The 15,949-nt window shown below is 48.1% G+C and overlaps 1 protein-coding gene across 16 annotated transcripts in view; it reads left to right on the forward strand.

Annotated features, from left to right (window-relative positions):
- Window positions 1-2,284: 2,284 nt before the first annotated feature.
- exoc4 (exocyst complex component 4) overlaps window positions 2,285-15,949 on the forward strand; it is a 155,445-nt gene continuing 141,780 nt past the window's right edge. For all 16 annotated transcript variants that reach the window (XR_010331156.1, XR_010331154.1, XR_010331143.1 and 13 more), the window contains exons 1-5: window positions 2,285-2,435; window positions 4,464-4,653; window positions 8,168-8,362; window positions 11,381-11,574; window positions 14,914-15,026. Coding sequence is in view for 1 of the 16 variants with exons in the window: in XM_064342642.1 (XP_064198712.1) it covers window positions 2,356-2,435; window positions 4,464-4,653; window positions 8,168-8,362; window positions 11,381-11,574; window positions 14,914-15,026 (772 nt within the window). In the remaining 15 variants the exon portion in view is untranslated. The remainder of the gene's footprint in view (window positions 2,436-4,463; window positions 4,654-8,167; window positions 8,363-11,380; window positions 11,575-14,913; window positions 15,027-15,949) is intronic.

Here is a 15,949-nt window from a genome sequence, read left to right on the forward strand (position 1 = left end):
GAAATCCATTAAATAACAAGGGGAGGACTCACTGCTTTCAAATTTACATATTTGAATGACTGCAATGGAAGTGTTGTCACAGGCAGCTGATTCCATTTGGCAGCCACTGTATTAAAGCCAAAAATATCCTCCACACGGATTAGTAACTTCAATCAATTCTGATACCCAGACAAATAATTGCTAGCGCAGTTGTATTACTGTCTGATATATGACCTCTGTTCTCTGTCATTGAAAAAGGGGGGTGGATTATCAGCAAGGATGGGACAATCACCGCAGGGGGAAAATGATAAGAACTTCAAAATTAAACCTGGGCCAGGAAAGCACCCCTTGGTTAGAAAACAAGTTGACATCTGTGACATTGCGATTGTTTCTCCTATACAGTGGACACAAAGAGCTGCTCGCGACAATGTTATCTCAGCAGTCAGCAGCCACATCAATCAGCATACTGATGGCCAGATCGACCGGTCCTCCTTAATCGATGTGTCTGACATCATCTTTCGTCTTCTACCACAGAGTTTCCAACAGTTACACAATGACAGCCACCAAACACAGCACTATTCACTATTCAGAATCTTCTTCCCAATAGAACACCTTCACCTTCACCTTCTCTCTCTCTCTCGCTCTCTCTCTCTCTCTCTCTCTGTTTGGGGGCATTTGAATACATACTGTATGTGTGTACTATGTGACCTGTGCGTGTCCGTTTGGTACAGTAAATGAAATTCTACATCCATTCTAAAGCCTTAGTCAGAGAAAACCATGGATGCTGAGCCCTGTCCTACACAAAACCTACTGTAACACAACATTGCCCAAACACTAATCCTTGAACAGATTTCCCCCAGTGTATGAACATAATGCTGGGATCAGACTATTCTGCAAGTGTCACAGTAACTGCATATTCCTTTCTATTTGTCATCTCCATATTTCTAGTGCTGCTACTGTGAATTTATTTCACACACACACACACACACACACACACACACACACACACACAAATTTCACTTAATTTGGAAATATGCAAATCACAAATAGAAGGGAAAGTATACAGTAGTTAGAGAGTGTATGACCCCTATTGTTTTTGCTAGGATTTTTCTTCTTCTTCTTCTTCAGAATTTTTCACCCCATTCCCATGCTCAAAACTTACAAAATTTGACAGGCATGTTTAGCATGCATAACACCAATACAACTGATACTCTATGTGGCACTGCTGCACAACCTGCAAAATTGAAACTTTGAAAAAATGATTATGGCCATCCTATTTCACGTATATGCACCACATTTCTTCCACTCCTTGAAGCCAAATTGTGCAAAACTTCGTAGGAACCCTCAGAAAGCTTTCCTCCAACAGTCCTGAGAAGTATGTCCCCCTCAGTCAAAGATGCTTAAAGGTAATCAAGATATTTTAGCACATATTTGAACCTATAAATCCAGCCAACGACAGTGATATGAAGGCAACCAAATAGTTGCACAGTTTAGTTGATTATTATTATTTTTTGCTGAAATACAATAAAGACAGAAATGTCACTCAATGCTCTGGGGCTCACCCTTGGTGCTTGGTCCCCAACATTACTGCCTATGGCTATATTTATTATTGTAATGTTCTATTATTATGTAATTATTATTTTATGACTCCTAAATGAAAAAATTGATTACAAATGATAGTTATATTATCAAGTTAGCCAAACTCAAGTCCTGGAGGGCTGCATTGTCTTTGTGGTTTCCTTTCAACAAAAGCAACTTTATGAGGTGTGTGAACTCCAGCCAGCAACTTCACGCACACTAAAGCCATAAAGCATATGCTGGCATCCATGACTGGAGTCTGACACCTCTGGTCTGGTTAAGTCTAAGAGATCACTCATATATTGACAGGTGCTGATGTGCGTTTTCACATTTAATTGTATTTTTGAGGAGCACCTATTGCTTACTGCTTCTGACCTGATACTGTAGATCAGTTTATATAGCCTATACAAAACCTTCCAAATGTCTGTTTATTACCAGAAAGTTCAGCTTCATTTTTAGTACAATAGTTTTCTATGTTTATATTCATGCTCCAAAAACGATATCAAATTCTACATTTATGTTTGTATAAATTCTTCCTTTGATAATAAGACACATCTGAATTGTGCGTTTCAGTAACTGTAAATTGCGATCAAAAAGAATGATGTTTCTCTTTGTTAATAAAAAAAAAGCTCTTTTACAAGGGCAAATCCCTGAACGCACGAGCTGCTTTCTCAACCGCACATGCTAGTGATTATCGGAAGAGAAGTGTGCATGTGATGGGGAGTCTTCTGTTTTTTCATTGGTCTGTCGGAACCACAAGGTCGGTTGTCGTGCTGTTTGGGTGCAGCGGCTGTAAAAATGGCAGCTGATACAGGGAGATACAAAAGTGCTGTGGGTAAAAGCAAGGATCCTTCGGGATTGCTCATCTCCGTTATCAGGTATGAAGGACGAGTCGTTAAGGAAGGATTGAAGTGCATCATTCTTGATGTTTGAGAGAGCCACATATTATCTATTTACGTTTAATACGCTGTGTTGTCGCCCGGATTTAGAATCACATCCTGTTGTGTCCAGCATTTTTGCCTAGGAACACCCATTTCTAGCTAGCTAGCTAACTAATGAAGATGAAATGGAAACGCAACACCTAGATGCATAATCCACTTACAGTTAGTTTAGCTAAATGCCGGGTAGTTATTAGCTACAGTATTTGTCACCGTCATGTTGAAATGCGGAATGCGAAGTAGCAAAGCACTTTAGTTTGGTTGCTAACTTAGCTTGCTAAAAGGCTTGTGTAATGAACATGAATTAACTGAAACGAGGAAACTCTGGTTTCTATTTTATTTCTGAAACGCGGTATTAAATGTGAAGCTGAGCTCGTATTTTTTAAAAATTTATTTTCCACTTGTGAGTTCTAAGAGTGAAGTACAATCGTAGGACTTCGTAGTAGATCCGTGCATTCCATGTTCCTCCTATTTTAAGAACTTTTTATTACTTGCCCAGAGTTTGTATTTCGTTGCTGACAGAATTGTAATGTCTTATTTTGCCTTGAGGACGCCAGTGTGTTGTAGCGTGAAATTGCATGTGTGCTGTTAATTTCAGCGTCTGCTGCTCTCTTTCCACATCCTGCTCTGAGCTGCAGCCTCAGAGCAGATTCTCCCCGTGCGTGTTGTCATTGGCCATCTGATTGGTTAATTCTCTGAGGATATAAACTGGGTCCTTGAATGTAGTCCCCCTGCTACAGCAGTTCCATTATTCTCTGCTTGGCGTCAAAAAATGAAGAGATGGTGTTATACCACCCCCCCCCCCCACCCAAAAAAAAAAGAAACAAACAAAAAGAAAACCTCGGGTATCCTCATCAAGTATAATATTGATGTTTGTACGTGGTCTCAAAAGATTTTATAAAATTGGAATATTTTGTGTCGCCATTGTGTTGGTATGATCAGCCCATCATATAGGCCTAGTAGCTGTTAATAAAGACACAATGAATGTTGGAGAAATGTTTGCTCCAACTGAGAGTTCAGGGGAGTAATCTCACTTGGTAACAGTCAACACTGGTGACCAGGTACCTCGTTGGGTGCACTCCAGTCCTTGGTGGATGTGTTTCTCTTGTTCTTGTAGTTTTTTCTACTCTAGCTGTTGCTACTGTTGATGCTGTCTGCATTCTTGGTGACTCACTTTGTGATTATAATGTGTGCAAAAATAAGTTCTCTTCTACTGACTTGTCAGAACAGTCGCCCTTCTGTGAATCATCAGGCGATATAACCATCTCATTCTGCTCTTCTCTTCAGCTCGGCTTTGTCTTAGATACTGATTGTTTGCTAAAAAAAAACCATTAGAACCTGTAATTTATTATATCATGCTTTTCACATTTTAGAGTAGACAACTTTTCACCAGTTAAAGTTAAAAAATGTTGAAGTTGGTACTCTTAGTTTGCAAGTTGTACAAGGTGTTAATTGTATTAAGTTGAGGTGGATAACAAAAGAATAATCTGACAGTTAACTTTTGCACTGAACAAGGTGCTAAACTGAAGCTGACTCTGTAGCTCTATTTGAATGTAAAGGGTTTTGAACATATATTTGCAACTGAATGTCTCATCTTTTGAAAAATATAATTTTTCCTTCTCCCTTTGCATACTGTCCAACTGTCCATTAAGTTTTAAGTGGAATCTGCCATTGCCTGAATGATGCACGGTAAATCTGCAGCCATGATTGGTCATATTTTGGCAGGGTATAAAAACAACGCCAGCCACCAGCCAAATGCTGGTAACATTTTGATTGTGGCCGGTAATATTTTCTACTCTACTTTGTCAGGTAGCCAACCGGGTTGGGTTATGTTTTAAAAGGTAATGTGGTTGGTGAAGTGTTGAACATGACTGCTGATTATTTCTGATCCAAAAGCCACTGTGGCCAGGGGGTGAAAACGTAGAATTCACGGTCAGGTTTGGCGTGCGCTTCGATCCCGCCCCGCAGGACCCTGTCGAGCAGCGATGACGTCCACGACCGTGAGACGGAGAAGGGGCGGCTGGAGGAGGCGTACGAGAACTGCGACCGCGCCCTGGACGAGCAGATCGTCCAGCACTACACCGAGCTGACCACCGCCATCCGCACCTACCAGAGCATCACCGAGCGCATCACCAGCTCCCGAAACAAGATCAAGCAGGTGAGGAACGTCTACGCCCCGCACCCTCGGAATCTAAAACGACAGGTCAAGGACGTCTACGTCCGTGCCCTCAGAAACGTCTGCAACAAGGTAAAAACGTCTCAGCTCAAACCTACCAGAGCAGAACCTAACTCCAAAGACCACAGTATGACACTTTTCACAAACAACCAGGCAGCACCCAGAGGATGGCTCAGAGTCTTGGTGTTTCGCGACCTGAGGAGGCATAAAGCAGGCTGGTACAGTCCTGGTACAGTCCTGGTACAGCCAGCCAGCTGGACGTAGCGCTAACCTATCACACAGTACATCTGAGGGACGCTTGCCGTACAGGAGGCCTCTGACAGGCCATAGGGAAGTGTAATTCTGAAGCACACTGCCATCACTTTCTGGCTCGGTCATGTTGTCATCTTTACTTTGAAGCGGAGTTCTTTGGCAGCAAAAACAGTGCTTGACACAGCTCTGTTCTCTTTGTTCCGCCTTGACGGCGCGAGTTCATTTTCGGCCTTGCGTGAGCGAGATCGCATTACCCCGAGAGGCTGTGTGAATAAGCGTCGCGGTTTGCAGCGCAAGCTGAGCATGAACGTCGGGATTGATGTTTTGTCGGAGAAAGAAAAGGGAATGGAAAAAATGGCATTCAAAATGCTAAACAACCACTACGCCCTGCGTAGAATCCTCCATCCGAGAGGGGAAATTTCACATCATTTACAAACCGTCTGACACTTTCGCCCGAGTGCTGCTTTTCTCTCTCTCCCCCACTCATTTTGAAATTAGACTTGGTGATGGAGTACCCTGCCTGCCATAGCACAGCCTGAGTATTGCTGGAGTATTGGAAAGATCCATTAGTTTTGTTGGACATTTTTTGGTTGAACTTGGATGGAGTTTTAAAAAAACGGTCTCCCGGTGTTTGATAGAAAAAGTGCTTCCAGCTCTTTTGGAGCAATGCGTTTTCATGCCCGCTTAAAATGCCATTCTTCTGAGGACGCCTCATGTTCTGTCTTTGCACAATGCAATTTTAACATTATCTTTCTTTAAGGGACAGCAGACAGTCTGCCTGCCCTTCTTATCTTTTATCACTTTATTCAGACGGGGAGAAAGCGGAGAGCGCGCGGATAGAGGAGGGATCACGGCGTAGAAAGGGCTGTGGGGGGTGATCAAACCCCCGGCCGTGCGGAGGGGCTATGGGGGGGGGGGGGGTCGCATGTGACCTGAGAGTCTGCCGGCCTGCGGACTGCACCACACGTCTCGCTACAGCTTCAGATTTAAATCACTATAAACTGTAATTAACTGTAAACTATAGATATGAATAAGTTGGTCTCCTGGGTAACAGGTGGCTGGTGAAGGTGCTTGCTGGGAGAGCAGTAGAGGTGACTGGTTCCTGGGCTGAGTCATCAAGTCTGGAGCAGAAGGACTCTGAAGACTTTGTCCTGTCGGGTGTAGGGCTTATTGTATGATATTACATTACACTATCTTGCAGTACAGTACATTACAGTACATTACACTACATTACAGGGTGATTGCACAGAAGGAGCAAACAGGCTTCAGCAGCAGTGACTGTTGCTTGGAGGCGGTGGCAATTCTCAAGGCGCATTCCGGGGGTTTCCATTTAGGGGGTGGGAGGTGGGTGTAAAATGGGAAATGGGAAATGCTTTTTTAAAACGGTGCCTCATTTATACCAGTTTCCCATTTTGGCCAAAGGTTAGGATGTGGAGCCGTCCAAATGTCACGTTCATTATCCTGGTCTCCAGGGGGCGCACTCTGCGTCTGGGTCTCGTGAAGGTCGCCCCTGGCACTCCAGGCTCTGCAGCAGTTGGACGCAGTCTCAGGCTCTCCTCTCCTTTCTCCTTTCCTTCCACCCAGTCCAGCGACCTTCAGCAGAGTCCTGTCTGATCGGTTATTAGAGCCATTATAGTCAGATATAGTCATGGTTGAGTCAGAACTTAGAGTGCTAGCTTGGGTTAAGGTGCCTTCTTGTTCTAGTGCAGGGCTGCCCAACCCTGTTCCTGGAGATCTACCATCCTGTAGGATCTCATTCCAACCCTAATTTACCTGATTCTCCTAGCAGCTCAATGAGATCTCTAGCTGTTGAATGAGGTGTGCTTTGTTAGGGTTGGAGTGAAAACCTACAGAACGATAGATCTCCAGGAACAGGATTGGGCAGCCCTGGTCTAGCGCATGGCTGACCCCCATGGTCCGGGATCGGATCGGTGCTCACTGTGGCTGGAGGCCCTGCTGGGCGGTTGTATGGTTGGCGGGAGCGTCAGGCAGGGTCAGGGAGGGTTCAGTTGACGGGGATCTGCGTCTTGCCGTTCTTTAGTGCCCCCCCCCCCCCCCCAGTCGATGGGGCACCTGCCGTTCCGCCCGTTAGGCTGCTCGTAAAGTGCTAAATGAACCGTGTAGCTGGCAGGGACGTCGTGTTTGCTTGATGACGAGGCTTCAGGACGAGGAGATGATCTGCTGACTGGCGTTTCGCTGAACGTAAGTGTCCGTGCGAGCCAAGAGCGATGCCCAGCGCAGACGGAGCGGGTCGAAAATGTGCACTCCAATCGCAGTGTTCCTGTATTGATTGGCATTCGTACAAGCCAATTAAAACAGAATTACAAATGACTTTCTTGACCCAGTTTTATAGAGTTCTCCAGTTTTTTTTCTTTCTTTTTTTTTTTTAACTGCTCAGATATTTCAGACAGTCAGCAAGTGTTCAGCCATTTTCTTTGCTGCAAATAAAATTATGCCATGTTTTGTAGGTGGTGCAAATGAAATGGACAGTTGAATAGCGTAACTGTAAAATGAAATCTGAAACTGTACTTAGGGGCTGTTGGGTGGCTCATCCTGTTAAGGTGCTGCCAGGCTGGTCAGCTGACCGACCTGACCCTGCCAGCTGGCAACCCACTGCGGCGTCTTCCGGCTGGTTGCGCGCGCGAGTCCGACGCGCCGACTGCGGCGTGGTGAAAAACCGCCGCTGACATCACACGCCTGAGAGGAGCGCTCATGCCTGTCTATGCTCTCCAGAACCATCAGTGCCGGCATGAAACCGGAATTATCTACGGATAACAAACCTGATGCCTTATTGTTGGTCTTGAGCTTGGGTCAGCGTTTCTCGACAAACGCAGTTAAACTTCTGCAACGGCGCCTATTTTGAAGAGATAATGGAGCGTCTTCATTGAAGGCTGCCATTTACGGACAGTTACTCGCGATTTACCGAATTTTGGATGCGTTGACCGAAAAAGTAAGTTGTCCATCACTCTGACGGACAAGAAATGAATCGTGACCAATGACTCGACCGTGAGTTTCAACCAGTAGTAATGACAAAATGCAGACTGTACTGACGCTTACTAGAGAGCTTGTATGTGCCACTTGCCTCCTCGAAGAAGAATGCTAGTATCTCCTGCTGCCCCTCTGTCTGTCCTCCTAAATGTGGCGGTTTAGCAGAACTGCCTGTCCTGTGCGGTCAGTGGGGCGAGAGAGGCCCAGAGTGAGTAACTCTCTCTCTCTCTCTCTCTCTCTCTCTCTCTCTCTGCAGGTGAAGGAGAACCTGCTGTCCTGTAAGATGTTGCTCCACTGTAAGAGGGACGAGCTGAGGAAGCTGTGGATCGAGGGCATCGAGCACAAGCACGTGCTCAACCTGCTGGACGAGATCGAGAACATCAAGCAGGTCCCGCAGAAGCTGGAGGCCTGCATGTCCAGCAAGCACTACCTACACGCCACAGACATGCTGGTGAGAGAGAGTGTGAGAGAGTGTGTGTCTGTGTGTGAGTGTGAGAGTGTGTGTGTGTGTGCGTTAGTGTGTGTACATGCAGGAACGTCAGCAGCATTGCCCACCATGATAACCCATGCGATACGTTTGTGTGTGTTTGTCGGTCTAACTGGGAAATGCGCCCCACCCACCACTGAAGCCCCCTCCGCCTAATGAATTGTGATGCATTAAAACATTCCCTGTACTGGGCCCGCTCACCGTGCGCATTGCGCCCCCCCCCCCCAAATGTTATCTCTGTTCGGCGCTCAGATTAATTGATGTAATTCTGACAGTGTTGCATGCTTCAGGTCTCTGCATTTAAATTGAAATTATGATTCCCTCCTTTGTGCTGATTTGACGGCGAAAGATGGAGCTGGTTACCGGTCTCATTATCGCCCCGGCAACACTCCACCTGCTCCTGCTAATGCAGGAAGATCCACTCGGCGGGGACGGGGGGGTGGGGGAATTACTGCCGCTACTGCCCCCCCCCCCCGACGAGGTGACCTGTTGGGGAGCGGCGTGGAGTTTCGCCCGGCATTAAACAAGAGCGGCGGTGGAGAGATTATTCCGATCCGGGGCCAAGATTATTGGGTCGTGAATATTTAATGCGCCGCGCGTGCGTTTGCGCGGGCGCCTGTGATTGGCTGCCTGTGATTGGCTGCCGTCGATCGGCTGCGTTTGCGTGTAACGGACACACAGCGCTACCCCGTATCGCGGCTCGCTAGCCGCTGTCTGCGTTCGACACGCCTCGCGTTTCCCTGTAGGAAACGTGTGTTTATGTTTCGCACGTACGTGAACGCCGCGTGTAACCGCTCCGAGCGTTGCCTGTAATCCCAGTCGAGCTCCCTCTTAATTAATTCGCAGGTATTCTTATTTTAGAGCGCGTCTCGTAACGCCGCGCGGGGGAACCGGCACGAACGCTCAAATTGATTTTCCTCTGGTTATTGACACGTATGAGGATTCAGGCCTAAATTAGATATCCCTGGCAGTGCAGAGAAGTGTGCTTTATTGCCTGTTAACGTCACACACAGAAAAAGACGGTCAAAGACACTTATTTATGCACACGCGTGCTCACACACACATGCTCACACACACACACACACACACGCACACGCGTGCTCACACACACACACACACACACACACACAGCTGTGGTTTGAACATGATGATAAATCACAGGTGTGATTTGAGCAGGAAGAGGGAGATCGTTTTTGCTCTAAGCACTTCTGGGCCGTGATGGATGGAAAGGTTAAAGATACAGGAGGCTGGACGCCATGTCCGTGTCTTCAGGGGAAAAGGTTGAGCTGCTTCATCCCGTCTGTCTTTCTCATGCTGTCTTTCCGTCTCTCTTCCCTCTCTCTAACTTTTTAACTCTCTCTCGCTCCTTCTTTTTTACTCTCCTTTCTTTTCCCGTTCCCCCATTCTCCCTCCTCATTGTAAATAACCCATCACTCAGTACTGCACTGGTCTGTCAGCTGGGTTCTCTCTCTCTCTCTCCCTCCCTCCCCCTCCCTCCCTCCCTCCCTCCCCCTCTCTCTCCCTCCCTCCCCTCCCTCCCCCTCCCTCCCTCCCTCTCGGCCGCAGTGAGGGAGGCCCAGGAGAGCTCGCCGAACACACCGCAGAGACGAGAGTGACAAACTGTCAAAAACAAAGTTTCACACTAGCTTGAGCGCTGTGCTGCCCCTAACCTGGACACACACACACACACATACACACACCCGCACGCACACACACATACAAACAAACACACATGCACACACACATATGCACACACCCGCACACAAACACATGTGCACACACATATGTGCGCACACACACACGCACACACTCGCCTGGCGCTCTGGGCTTACCCAGCTGAAGGGGGCTGATGAGGGGTCTCTAATGTGCAGGAGGCTTCATTTCCCTGATTAGTCTGACAGCATGGGCTCCCTAACGATGTTAACCAACCCATCGTCCCTCGTCCTGCCTGGCTGGTAATGAGATACACGCGCGCACACACACACACCCACGCGCACACACACACACACGCGCACACACACACCCACGCGCACGCACACACACACACACGCACGCACGCGCGCGCACACACAAACGCGCACACACACGCGCCACACTTATTTCATTAGCGCTGGGACTTGGGATGATGTATCGCATTAGCGCGTTTCGCGGCTATAATGCTCACCTCATTTGCATCTGCACACACTTGACCCTTAACCCCCCCACCACCTCCCGCGACCCCCTTTGCCCCCCCCCCCCCTTCCTCGGCCACAGAGACGCAACAAGAAGCTGACATGGCTCTCTAGAGCACCGTCATTTGGTTATTAGTACCGTCTAATAGAAAAAAAAGAATCATTTACTGCCATAAAGATTTATTAAATGTAAACATGGCGGCTAATAATGGAACGCGAGAGAGTCGAGCTTTGCTAGCGAGGCTAATGTTCTGAGGAGAGGGGCTCTTCGCTGGGCAGCTGTTGTCAGCGCTTCTTTTTTTGTTGTTAAGGAGCCTGTTGCTATGGTGATAAGAAGCCCAGTGTGTGCTGGGAGCAGAGGGCAGTTCTCTGGGTGAGCGTTGGCGGCGCCTGGTCGGAGTTTCACACGTGCGTGTGTGTGTGTGTGAGCGTTTTGAATAATTTGGGCAATTTAGCGACTTGCCAGTAGCCTTTGCGTCGTCCCTCAGGGTCTCTTTGCGTTGCGGTCGTCCGGCCTCTCTCTCTATGACCGTGAGCGCCTGCGAGCGAGCTCGGAGGTGGGCTCATAATGAAGTGCTTCGCTGGAAGAAACCCGTCGGTGCAAATCTGCCCAGAGCTCAGGTTCATAAACTCCCAATTATTCCTCGGTGTGGGAGGTTTTATTTGTGTGCCTGATACGTCATGTGACGTGCCGCCCGTACAGTAAAATTATGCGGCGTTATTTATGGTATTTATTAATCCTCCGATCAGATTCCACTTGTTCCCCTCTGGGGTTTTTTTAAAGCCTGTTGATACTACGTTGTGTCCCCAGGTCTCTGCGGTGGAGTCGCTGGAGGGCCCCCTCCTGCAGGTGGAAGGACTGAGCGACCTGCGTCTGGAGCTCCACAGCAAGAAGCTCAACATCCACGTGGTGCTGATCGACGAGCTGCACCGCCACCTCTACATCAAGTCCACCAGCCGCGTGGGCCACAAGGGCAAGGACAAGGACAGAGGCCGGCACGTAGGGTGAGCCGCCCCGCCCATTCAGTATACACTGTTTACACAGGGCGCCTGGGCTACCTGCAGCACACGCAAAACCAGTAACATGACCAGTGATTGGTCGCGGTGTTTGTTTTGCACCAATCATCGGTTGTGTTATTAGTTTTGTGTGTACTCGGAGGTTTTGCGCATGCTGACGGTCTCAGTAAATCAGGAGTATGTGTGAGGACGTAATTCTCCAGAGTTTAATGACCAACAGCGCCAGACCTGGCTAACGACACGTCCATCACTCAGTCTCTAATTTAAGTTCATTATGCTAACCAAGAGGACAGGTACTCCTCCCTGGAATTATTCGCAATTACCAACTGTCATTTTAAACCGAACGTGGCACACCGCCAGTACAGAACACGCGTGTGAGTGACGCGGTCTGAAAAACAGGTGGGGGGGGGGAGGGGGGGTAGCAACGGCGCTAACGTATTCATTTCATCTGGGCCCTCATTACGCGCTTTACTTCCCGAAGATACTCGGCACCTAGACTTCCGCCGCGCGCATTAAATTAGTTTGAGGAGTACATTAACGCACGCTAATGGCGGCTTGATCACTTCCCATAACGCTCTGCTTTGATGGAGCGAAATTGCGGAGCCGCAGTCCATTATGAAGCCATTTAGACTGACTCAGCCAGTAATGACTGGTCCAGATTTCGCCGAGCGAAGTTTTGGAAGAAACTCAAAATGGTGTTGTCCTCCGAAGCGGATTCAGCCAACCACGTGGGAGGGAGTGAGCGGTCAGATTTTACCCAGGATCCACTGCTGTAGGACTTGATGATGAATGATGGGCGAAAGGCTGAGGAGGGAGGGTGACTGTGTGTTGTTTTTTTCAGCCGTGGAGCAACCCCATCAGTAAATCCCCACTTCTCCCTGCCTTGGGAGTCAGTTACATGGCTGGGCTTTTAGCATTCACTGATATTATTCTGCTTTTTAAAGATTTGGAGGCTGGCCTTGCCGGCCCTCTTTCTGTTCAACAGGAGTAATTCGCCCAGGGGATGAGGGCGAGAGAGGCTCGATTCATAATGACCGTTTTCCCTGGACGGCCATCGGAGGTTATCGACGTCCGAGGGGGAAGCTCGGCCGGCCCACGGCCGCGTCTGTTTACCGCGACCCCGCGCGCTTCGCTCCGGGCCGACGCGAGCCGTGACCTCTCTGCGCTGAAAGTGCTTTTCTGCCCTTTTTATTGCCGTCCCAGACCGCAGGCCCCCATTTCCTGCGTTTCAGTCGCCGTGTCTGCACCCTGCTAATTACCGCTTGGCGCCAGTGTGGAGCGCTCTGTTCTATCCGACGGGGGTAAGAGAGATACAGGCTCCGCCCACATTTGCTGAAGTGGCAGCGTGAAGCCCCTCCCCCCTGCTCGTCTGTGGCTGCAGGTGAAATGGCTTTGCTGTATGTGGTGTTGAGGGAGGCGGAACAGCAGAGTGGCAGCTGGTGTCCTTCCCAGTAATAGCTGTGATGCTGCAGATCCCACAGTTACAGTTACAGCACAGAGCACTGCGGAGTCCCACAGTTACAGTCACAACACAGAGCACTGCGGAGTCCCACAGTTACAGTTACAGCACAGAGCACTGCGGAGTCCCACAGTTACAGTCGCACTGTGCTGCCTCTGCTATGCCGATGCATCACTGCTGATGACTTCTGCCACTTGGACACGATCTCAGAATCAGCCTGAGTCTGCTTCTAAGCACAGTTCCCCTCCCATACGGGCTCCGTGTCACCTCATGATGCCCCTAGTGCAGGATTCAAACGTGCTGCGTGTCATCACGCTCAGTGAATGTGCCCTGTGCACAGCCTCGCACACATTACTGCTATCTGAGACCCCGAGCAGTGGTTTTTGGGATTGGGCCAATCTGTTCCCGCCATGCTTTGAAGGAAGCGTAGTTCTGAGGGGGTGCCAGTGCTCTAGAGCCCCCCGGAGGAAGACGCAGACCCGAACGCGGAAGAACCTTCTGCGGGGAACATTGTTCCAGTAAAGTAATGGCTTCTTTAAAGCCACATTATTTTTATTGCATTGTTGTTTTTGTGAGCATACAACATTTTCAATTATGTGAAACTAGTAAAATTCTATTTAATGTTCTGTTAATTTGTTTTTGCAGTAATAATGTTTTGTTTATTTGTGCAACTACCCAGTTACCATGGAAGTATGGCTGAAATTATTACAAGGAAATGTAGAGATCTTTTCATACACAGATTGCAATAGAAACTGAGAAAGTTTTCTATTCGCGTAGGCTATATGCCATTTTGTCATGCAACCCTTGAATGAAAATACCGAATTAAAGCATAGATCAAAAAGTTAATATTTCAGAGTAATGAAAATGTTTCATAGAGATTTTTTTTCTGAATCTGATTTCAAATATATTACTTCACCCAGCTGGTGAAATGTACAAATGAGTATTACATATTTCCCCTGAGGAATATCCCATTTCCTGACCTGGTGATATTTAATACTGTATATACATGCATGTTGGAAAATAATTGGCATCCGGCATAAAGATGAACAAGAAATGGTGTATAATAAACAGGGGGGAGCTGTATTTCTTTCTAAGAAAGCTGCTCAGGGAAAAAAAAAGGATTTTTAACAAGTGATCATAGTTTCCAAAAAGCCAGATGTCAATTATTACTGCTGCCAAATATTCTTATATATTCTTACGTACTTTTTAAAAGTTAGTCTCTGTTGTCGCTGGGTTGTGACCTTCCATGACTTCCTGTTTCTCTCGGGTAGGAAAGTGGGGTGAAACGTGTGAAATCCATTTTTCATTCATCAACGTGCTGAAAGAGAGCGCTCATAAGGGAAAAGAGACAAGTGATTGTTGACCCACATAAAAGAGATTAAGATTTCTGCGCGTGTTTTAAGCATCTTGACCCTCGACGTGCCCTTGAAGCAAGGCGTTAAATCTTCCATAAAATGCCCAGCTATATAAATTGACAGTAGGTAAAAATGTATGCATTGAAAGGTACTCAGTGCAATCCCATCTGCTCAGCAAACAATAATATTGATTTACCATGATTATACTGCACTGGTTTTTCACCTCTTGACTGATGAATTCCCTGATCAGCATCGCGACAACACCGTGGAGACTTCGCACTTAGGGCCTGATTTACTAAGACTTGTATGTTTTATGTGCAAAACTTATAGTACAAGCAGAACTAATGACTTATATTTTTGTTTCGGACCAATGATTGGTGCCAAACAAATACCACGACCAATCGTTGGTTGTGTTATTAGTTTTGCGTGTGCTAAAGGTCCTCAGTAAATCACTCCTGATGTTTAAGGCTGATGGCGATGCCCCTCGTTCTCTCTCCCTTTCCCGCCTCGCAGCTCGGGGGCCAAGGAGACGGCGGGCCTCCCCCTGCTGGACGTGGGCACCCTCTCCACCCCCCCTCGCAAGTTCACCGACTCCTCCCAGTTCAGCACCCCCGGGAGCTCCAGCAGTAAGTCCCCCCCCCCCGTCCGTTCGTCCGTCGCCCTCGCCCCTAAGAGGGAGCCAAAGGAATGTTAATCGCGTGCCGCCGGTCCACCGCGGCCCCCTGGGTAAACGGGGCGGCACTCCGGCCGCCGTAGTCGCGGTTTCCATGCCGATCCTACCCTGCGATCGGCAAAGCTCATTTCACTCCGCGCCCGTCCTCTCCCATGTCTGATGCAGAGACTACATTACTTACATACATTACAGGCATTTACAGACGTCTTATCTGAGCAACGTACACGTGCATGTCAATGCAAGGTGCAAGAAACCTAGTGAAGTAGATTGTAGTGCCAGAGGACCACATCGACGACTCAACCTGTGACGGTGGGGTAGACTGGCACCAATAATACCTGAACACTACGTGTGAAAAAAACATCTGTGGGTAGCACAAGCAGCTGTTATATTACTGAGCACTCTTACAGTTGTATTGCAGATGATATGCTCATTAAAGTATCGCTCTTTTTCCATAAGATGTGTGATGCATTAATTAATATCCAGGGGCGAGTGGCCCTGTCCCTTCAGGTGAGTTCTCTGTGGCAGTGAGAGGCGGTTCAGCTCTTTGTTGTTTATTTGATTTCCACCCCGCGCGCTCCCTCCAGGGAACCGTTCTCCGAGCGAAATAGAATTCAGGAAAATTAATGACGTTGCGCCCCCATCGCCCCCCCGCCTTGTCAGAGCTGTCTGCCAGTCCTCCAGAGATCGCCGCCGCCGCCGCCCCCGCCATCGCCGCCCCCTCCTTCGGCGAACCTCTTACCGTATTAGTCCGCCCTTAATTATTCCTGCGCGTGTGGAATTTTAACAAAACGGGCGCAAAACGTTCGCCTTGGCTAATAAAAGCCCGGCGCTAATTGCTGTTTTTCCCCCCGCTTTGTGTGAAAAGCTTGCGGTTAG

Source organism: Anguilla rostrata, chromosome 7 (genome assembly GCF_018555375.3).
Source record: "Anguilla rostrata isolate EN2019 chromosome 7, ASM1855537v3, whole genome shotgun sequence".
Lineage (NCBI taxonomy): Eukaryota > Metazoa > Chordata > Actinopteri > Anguilliformes > Anguillidae > Anguilla > Anguilla rostrata.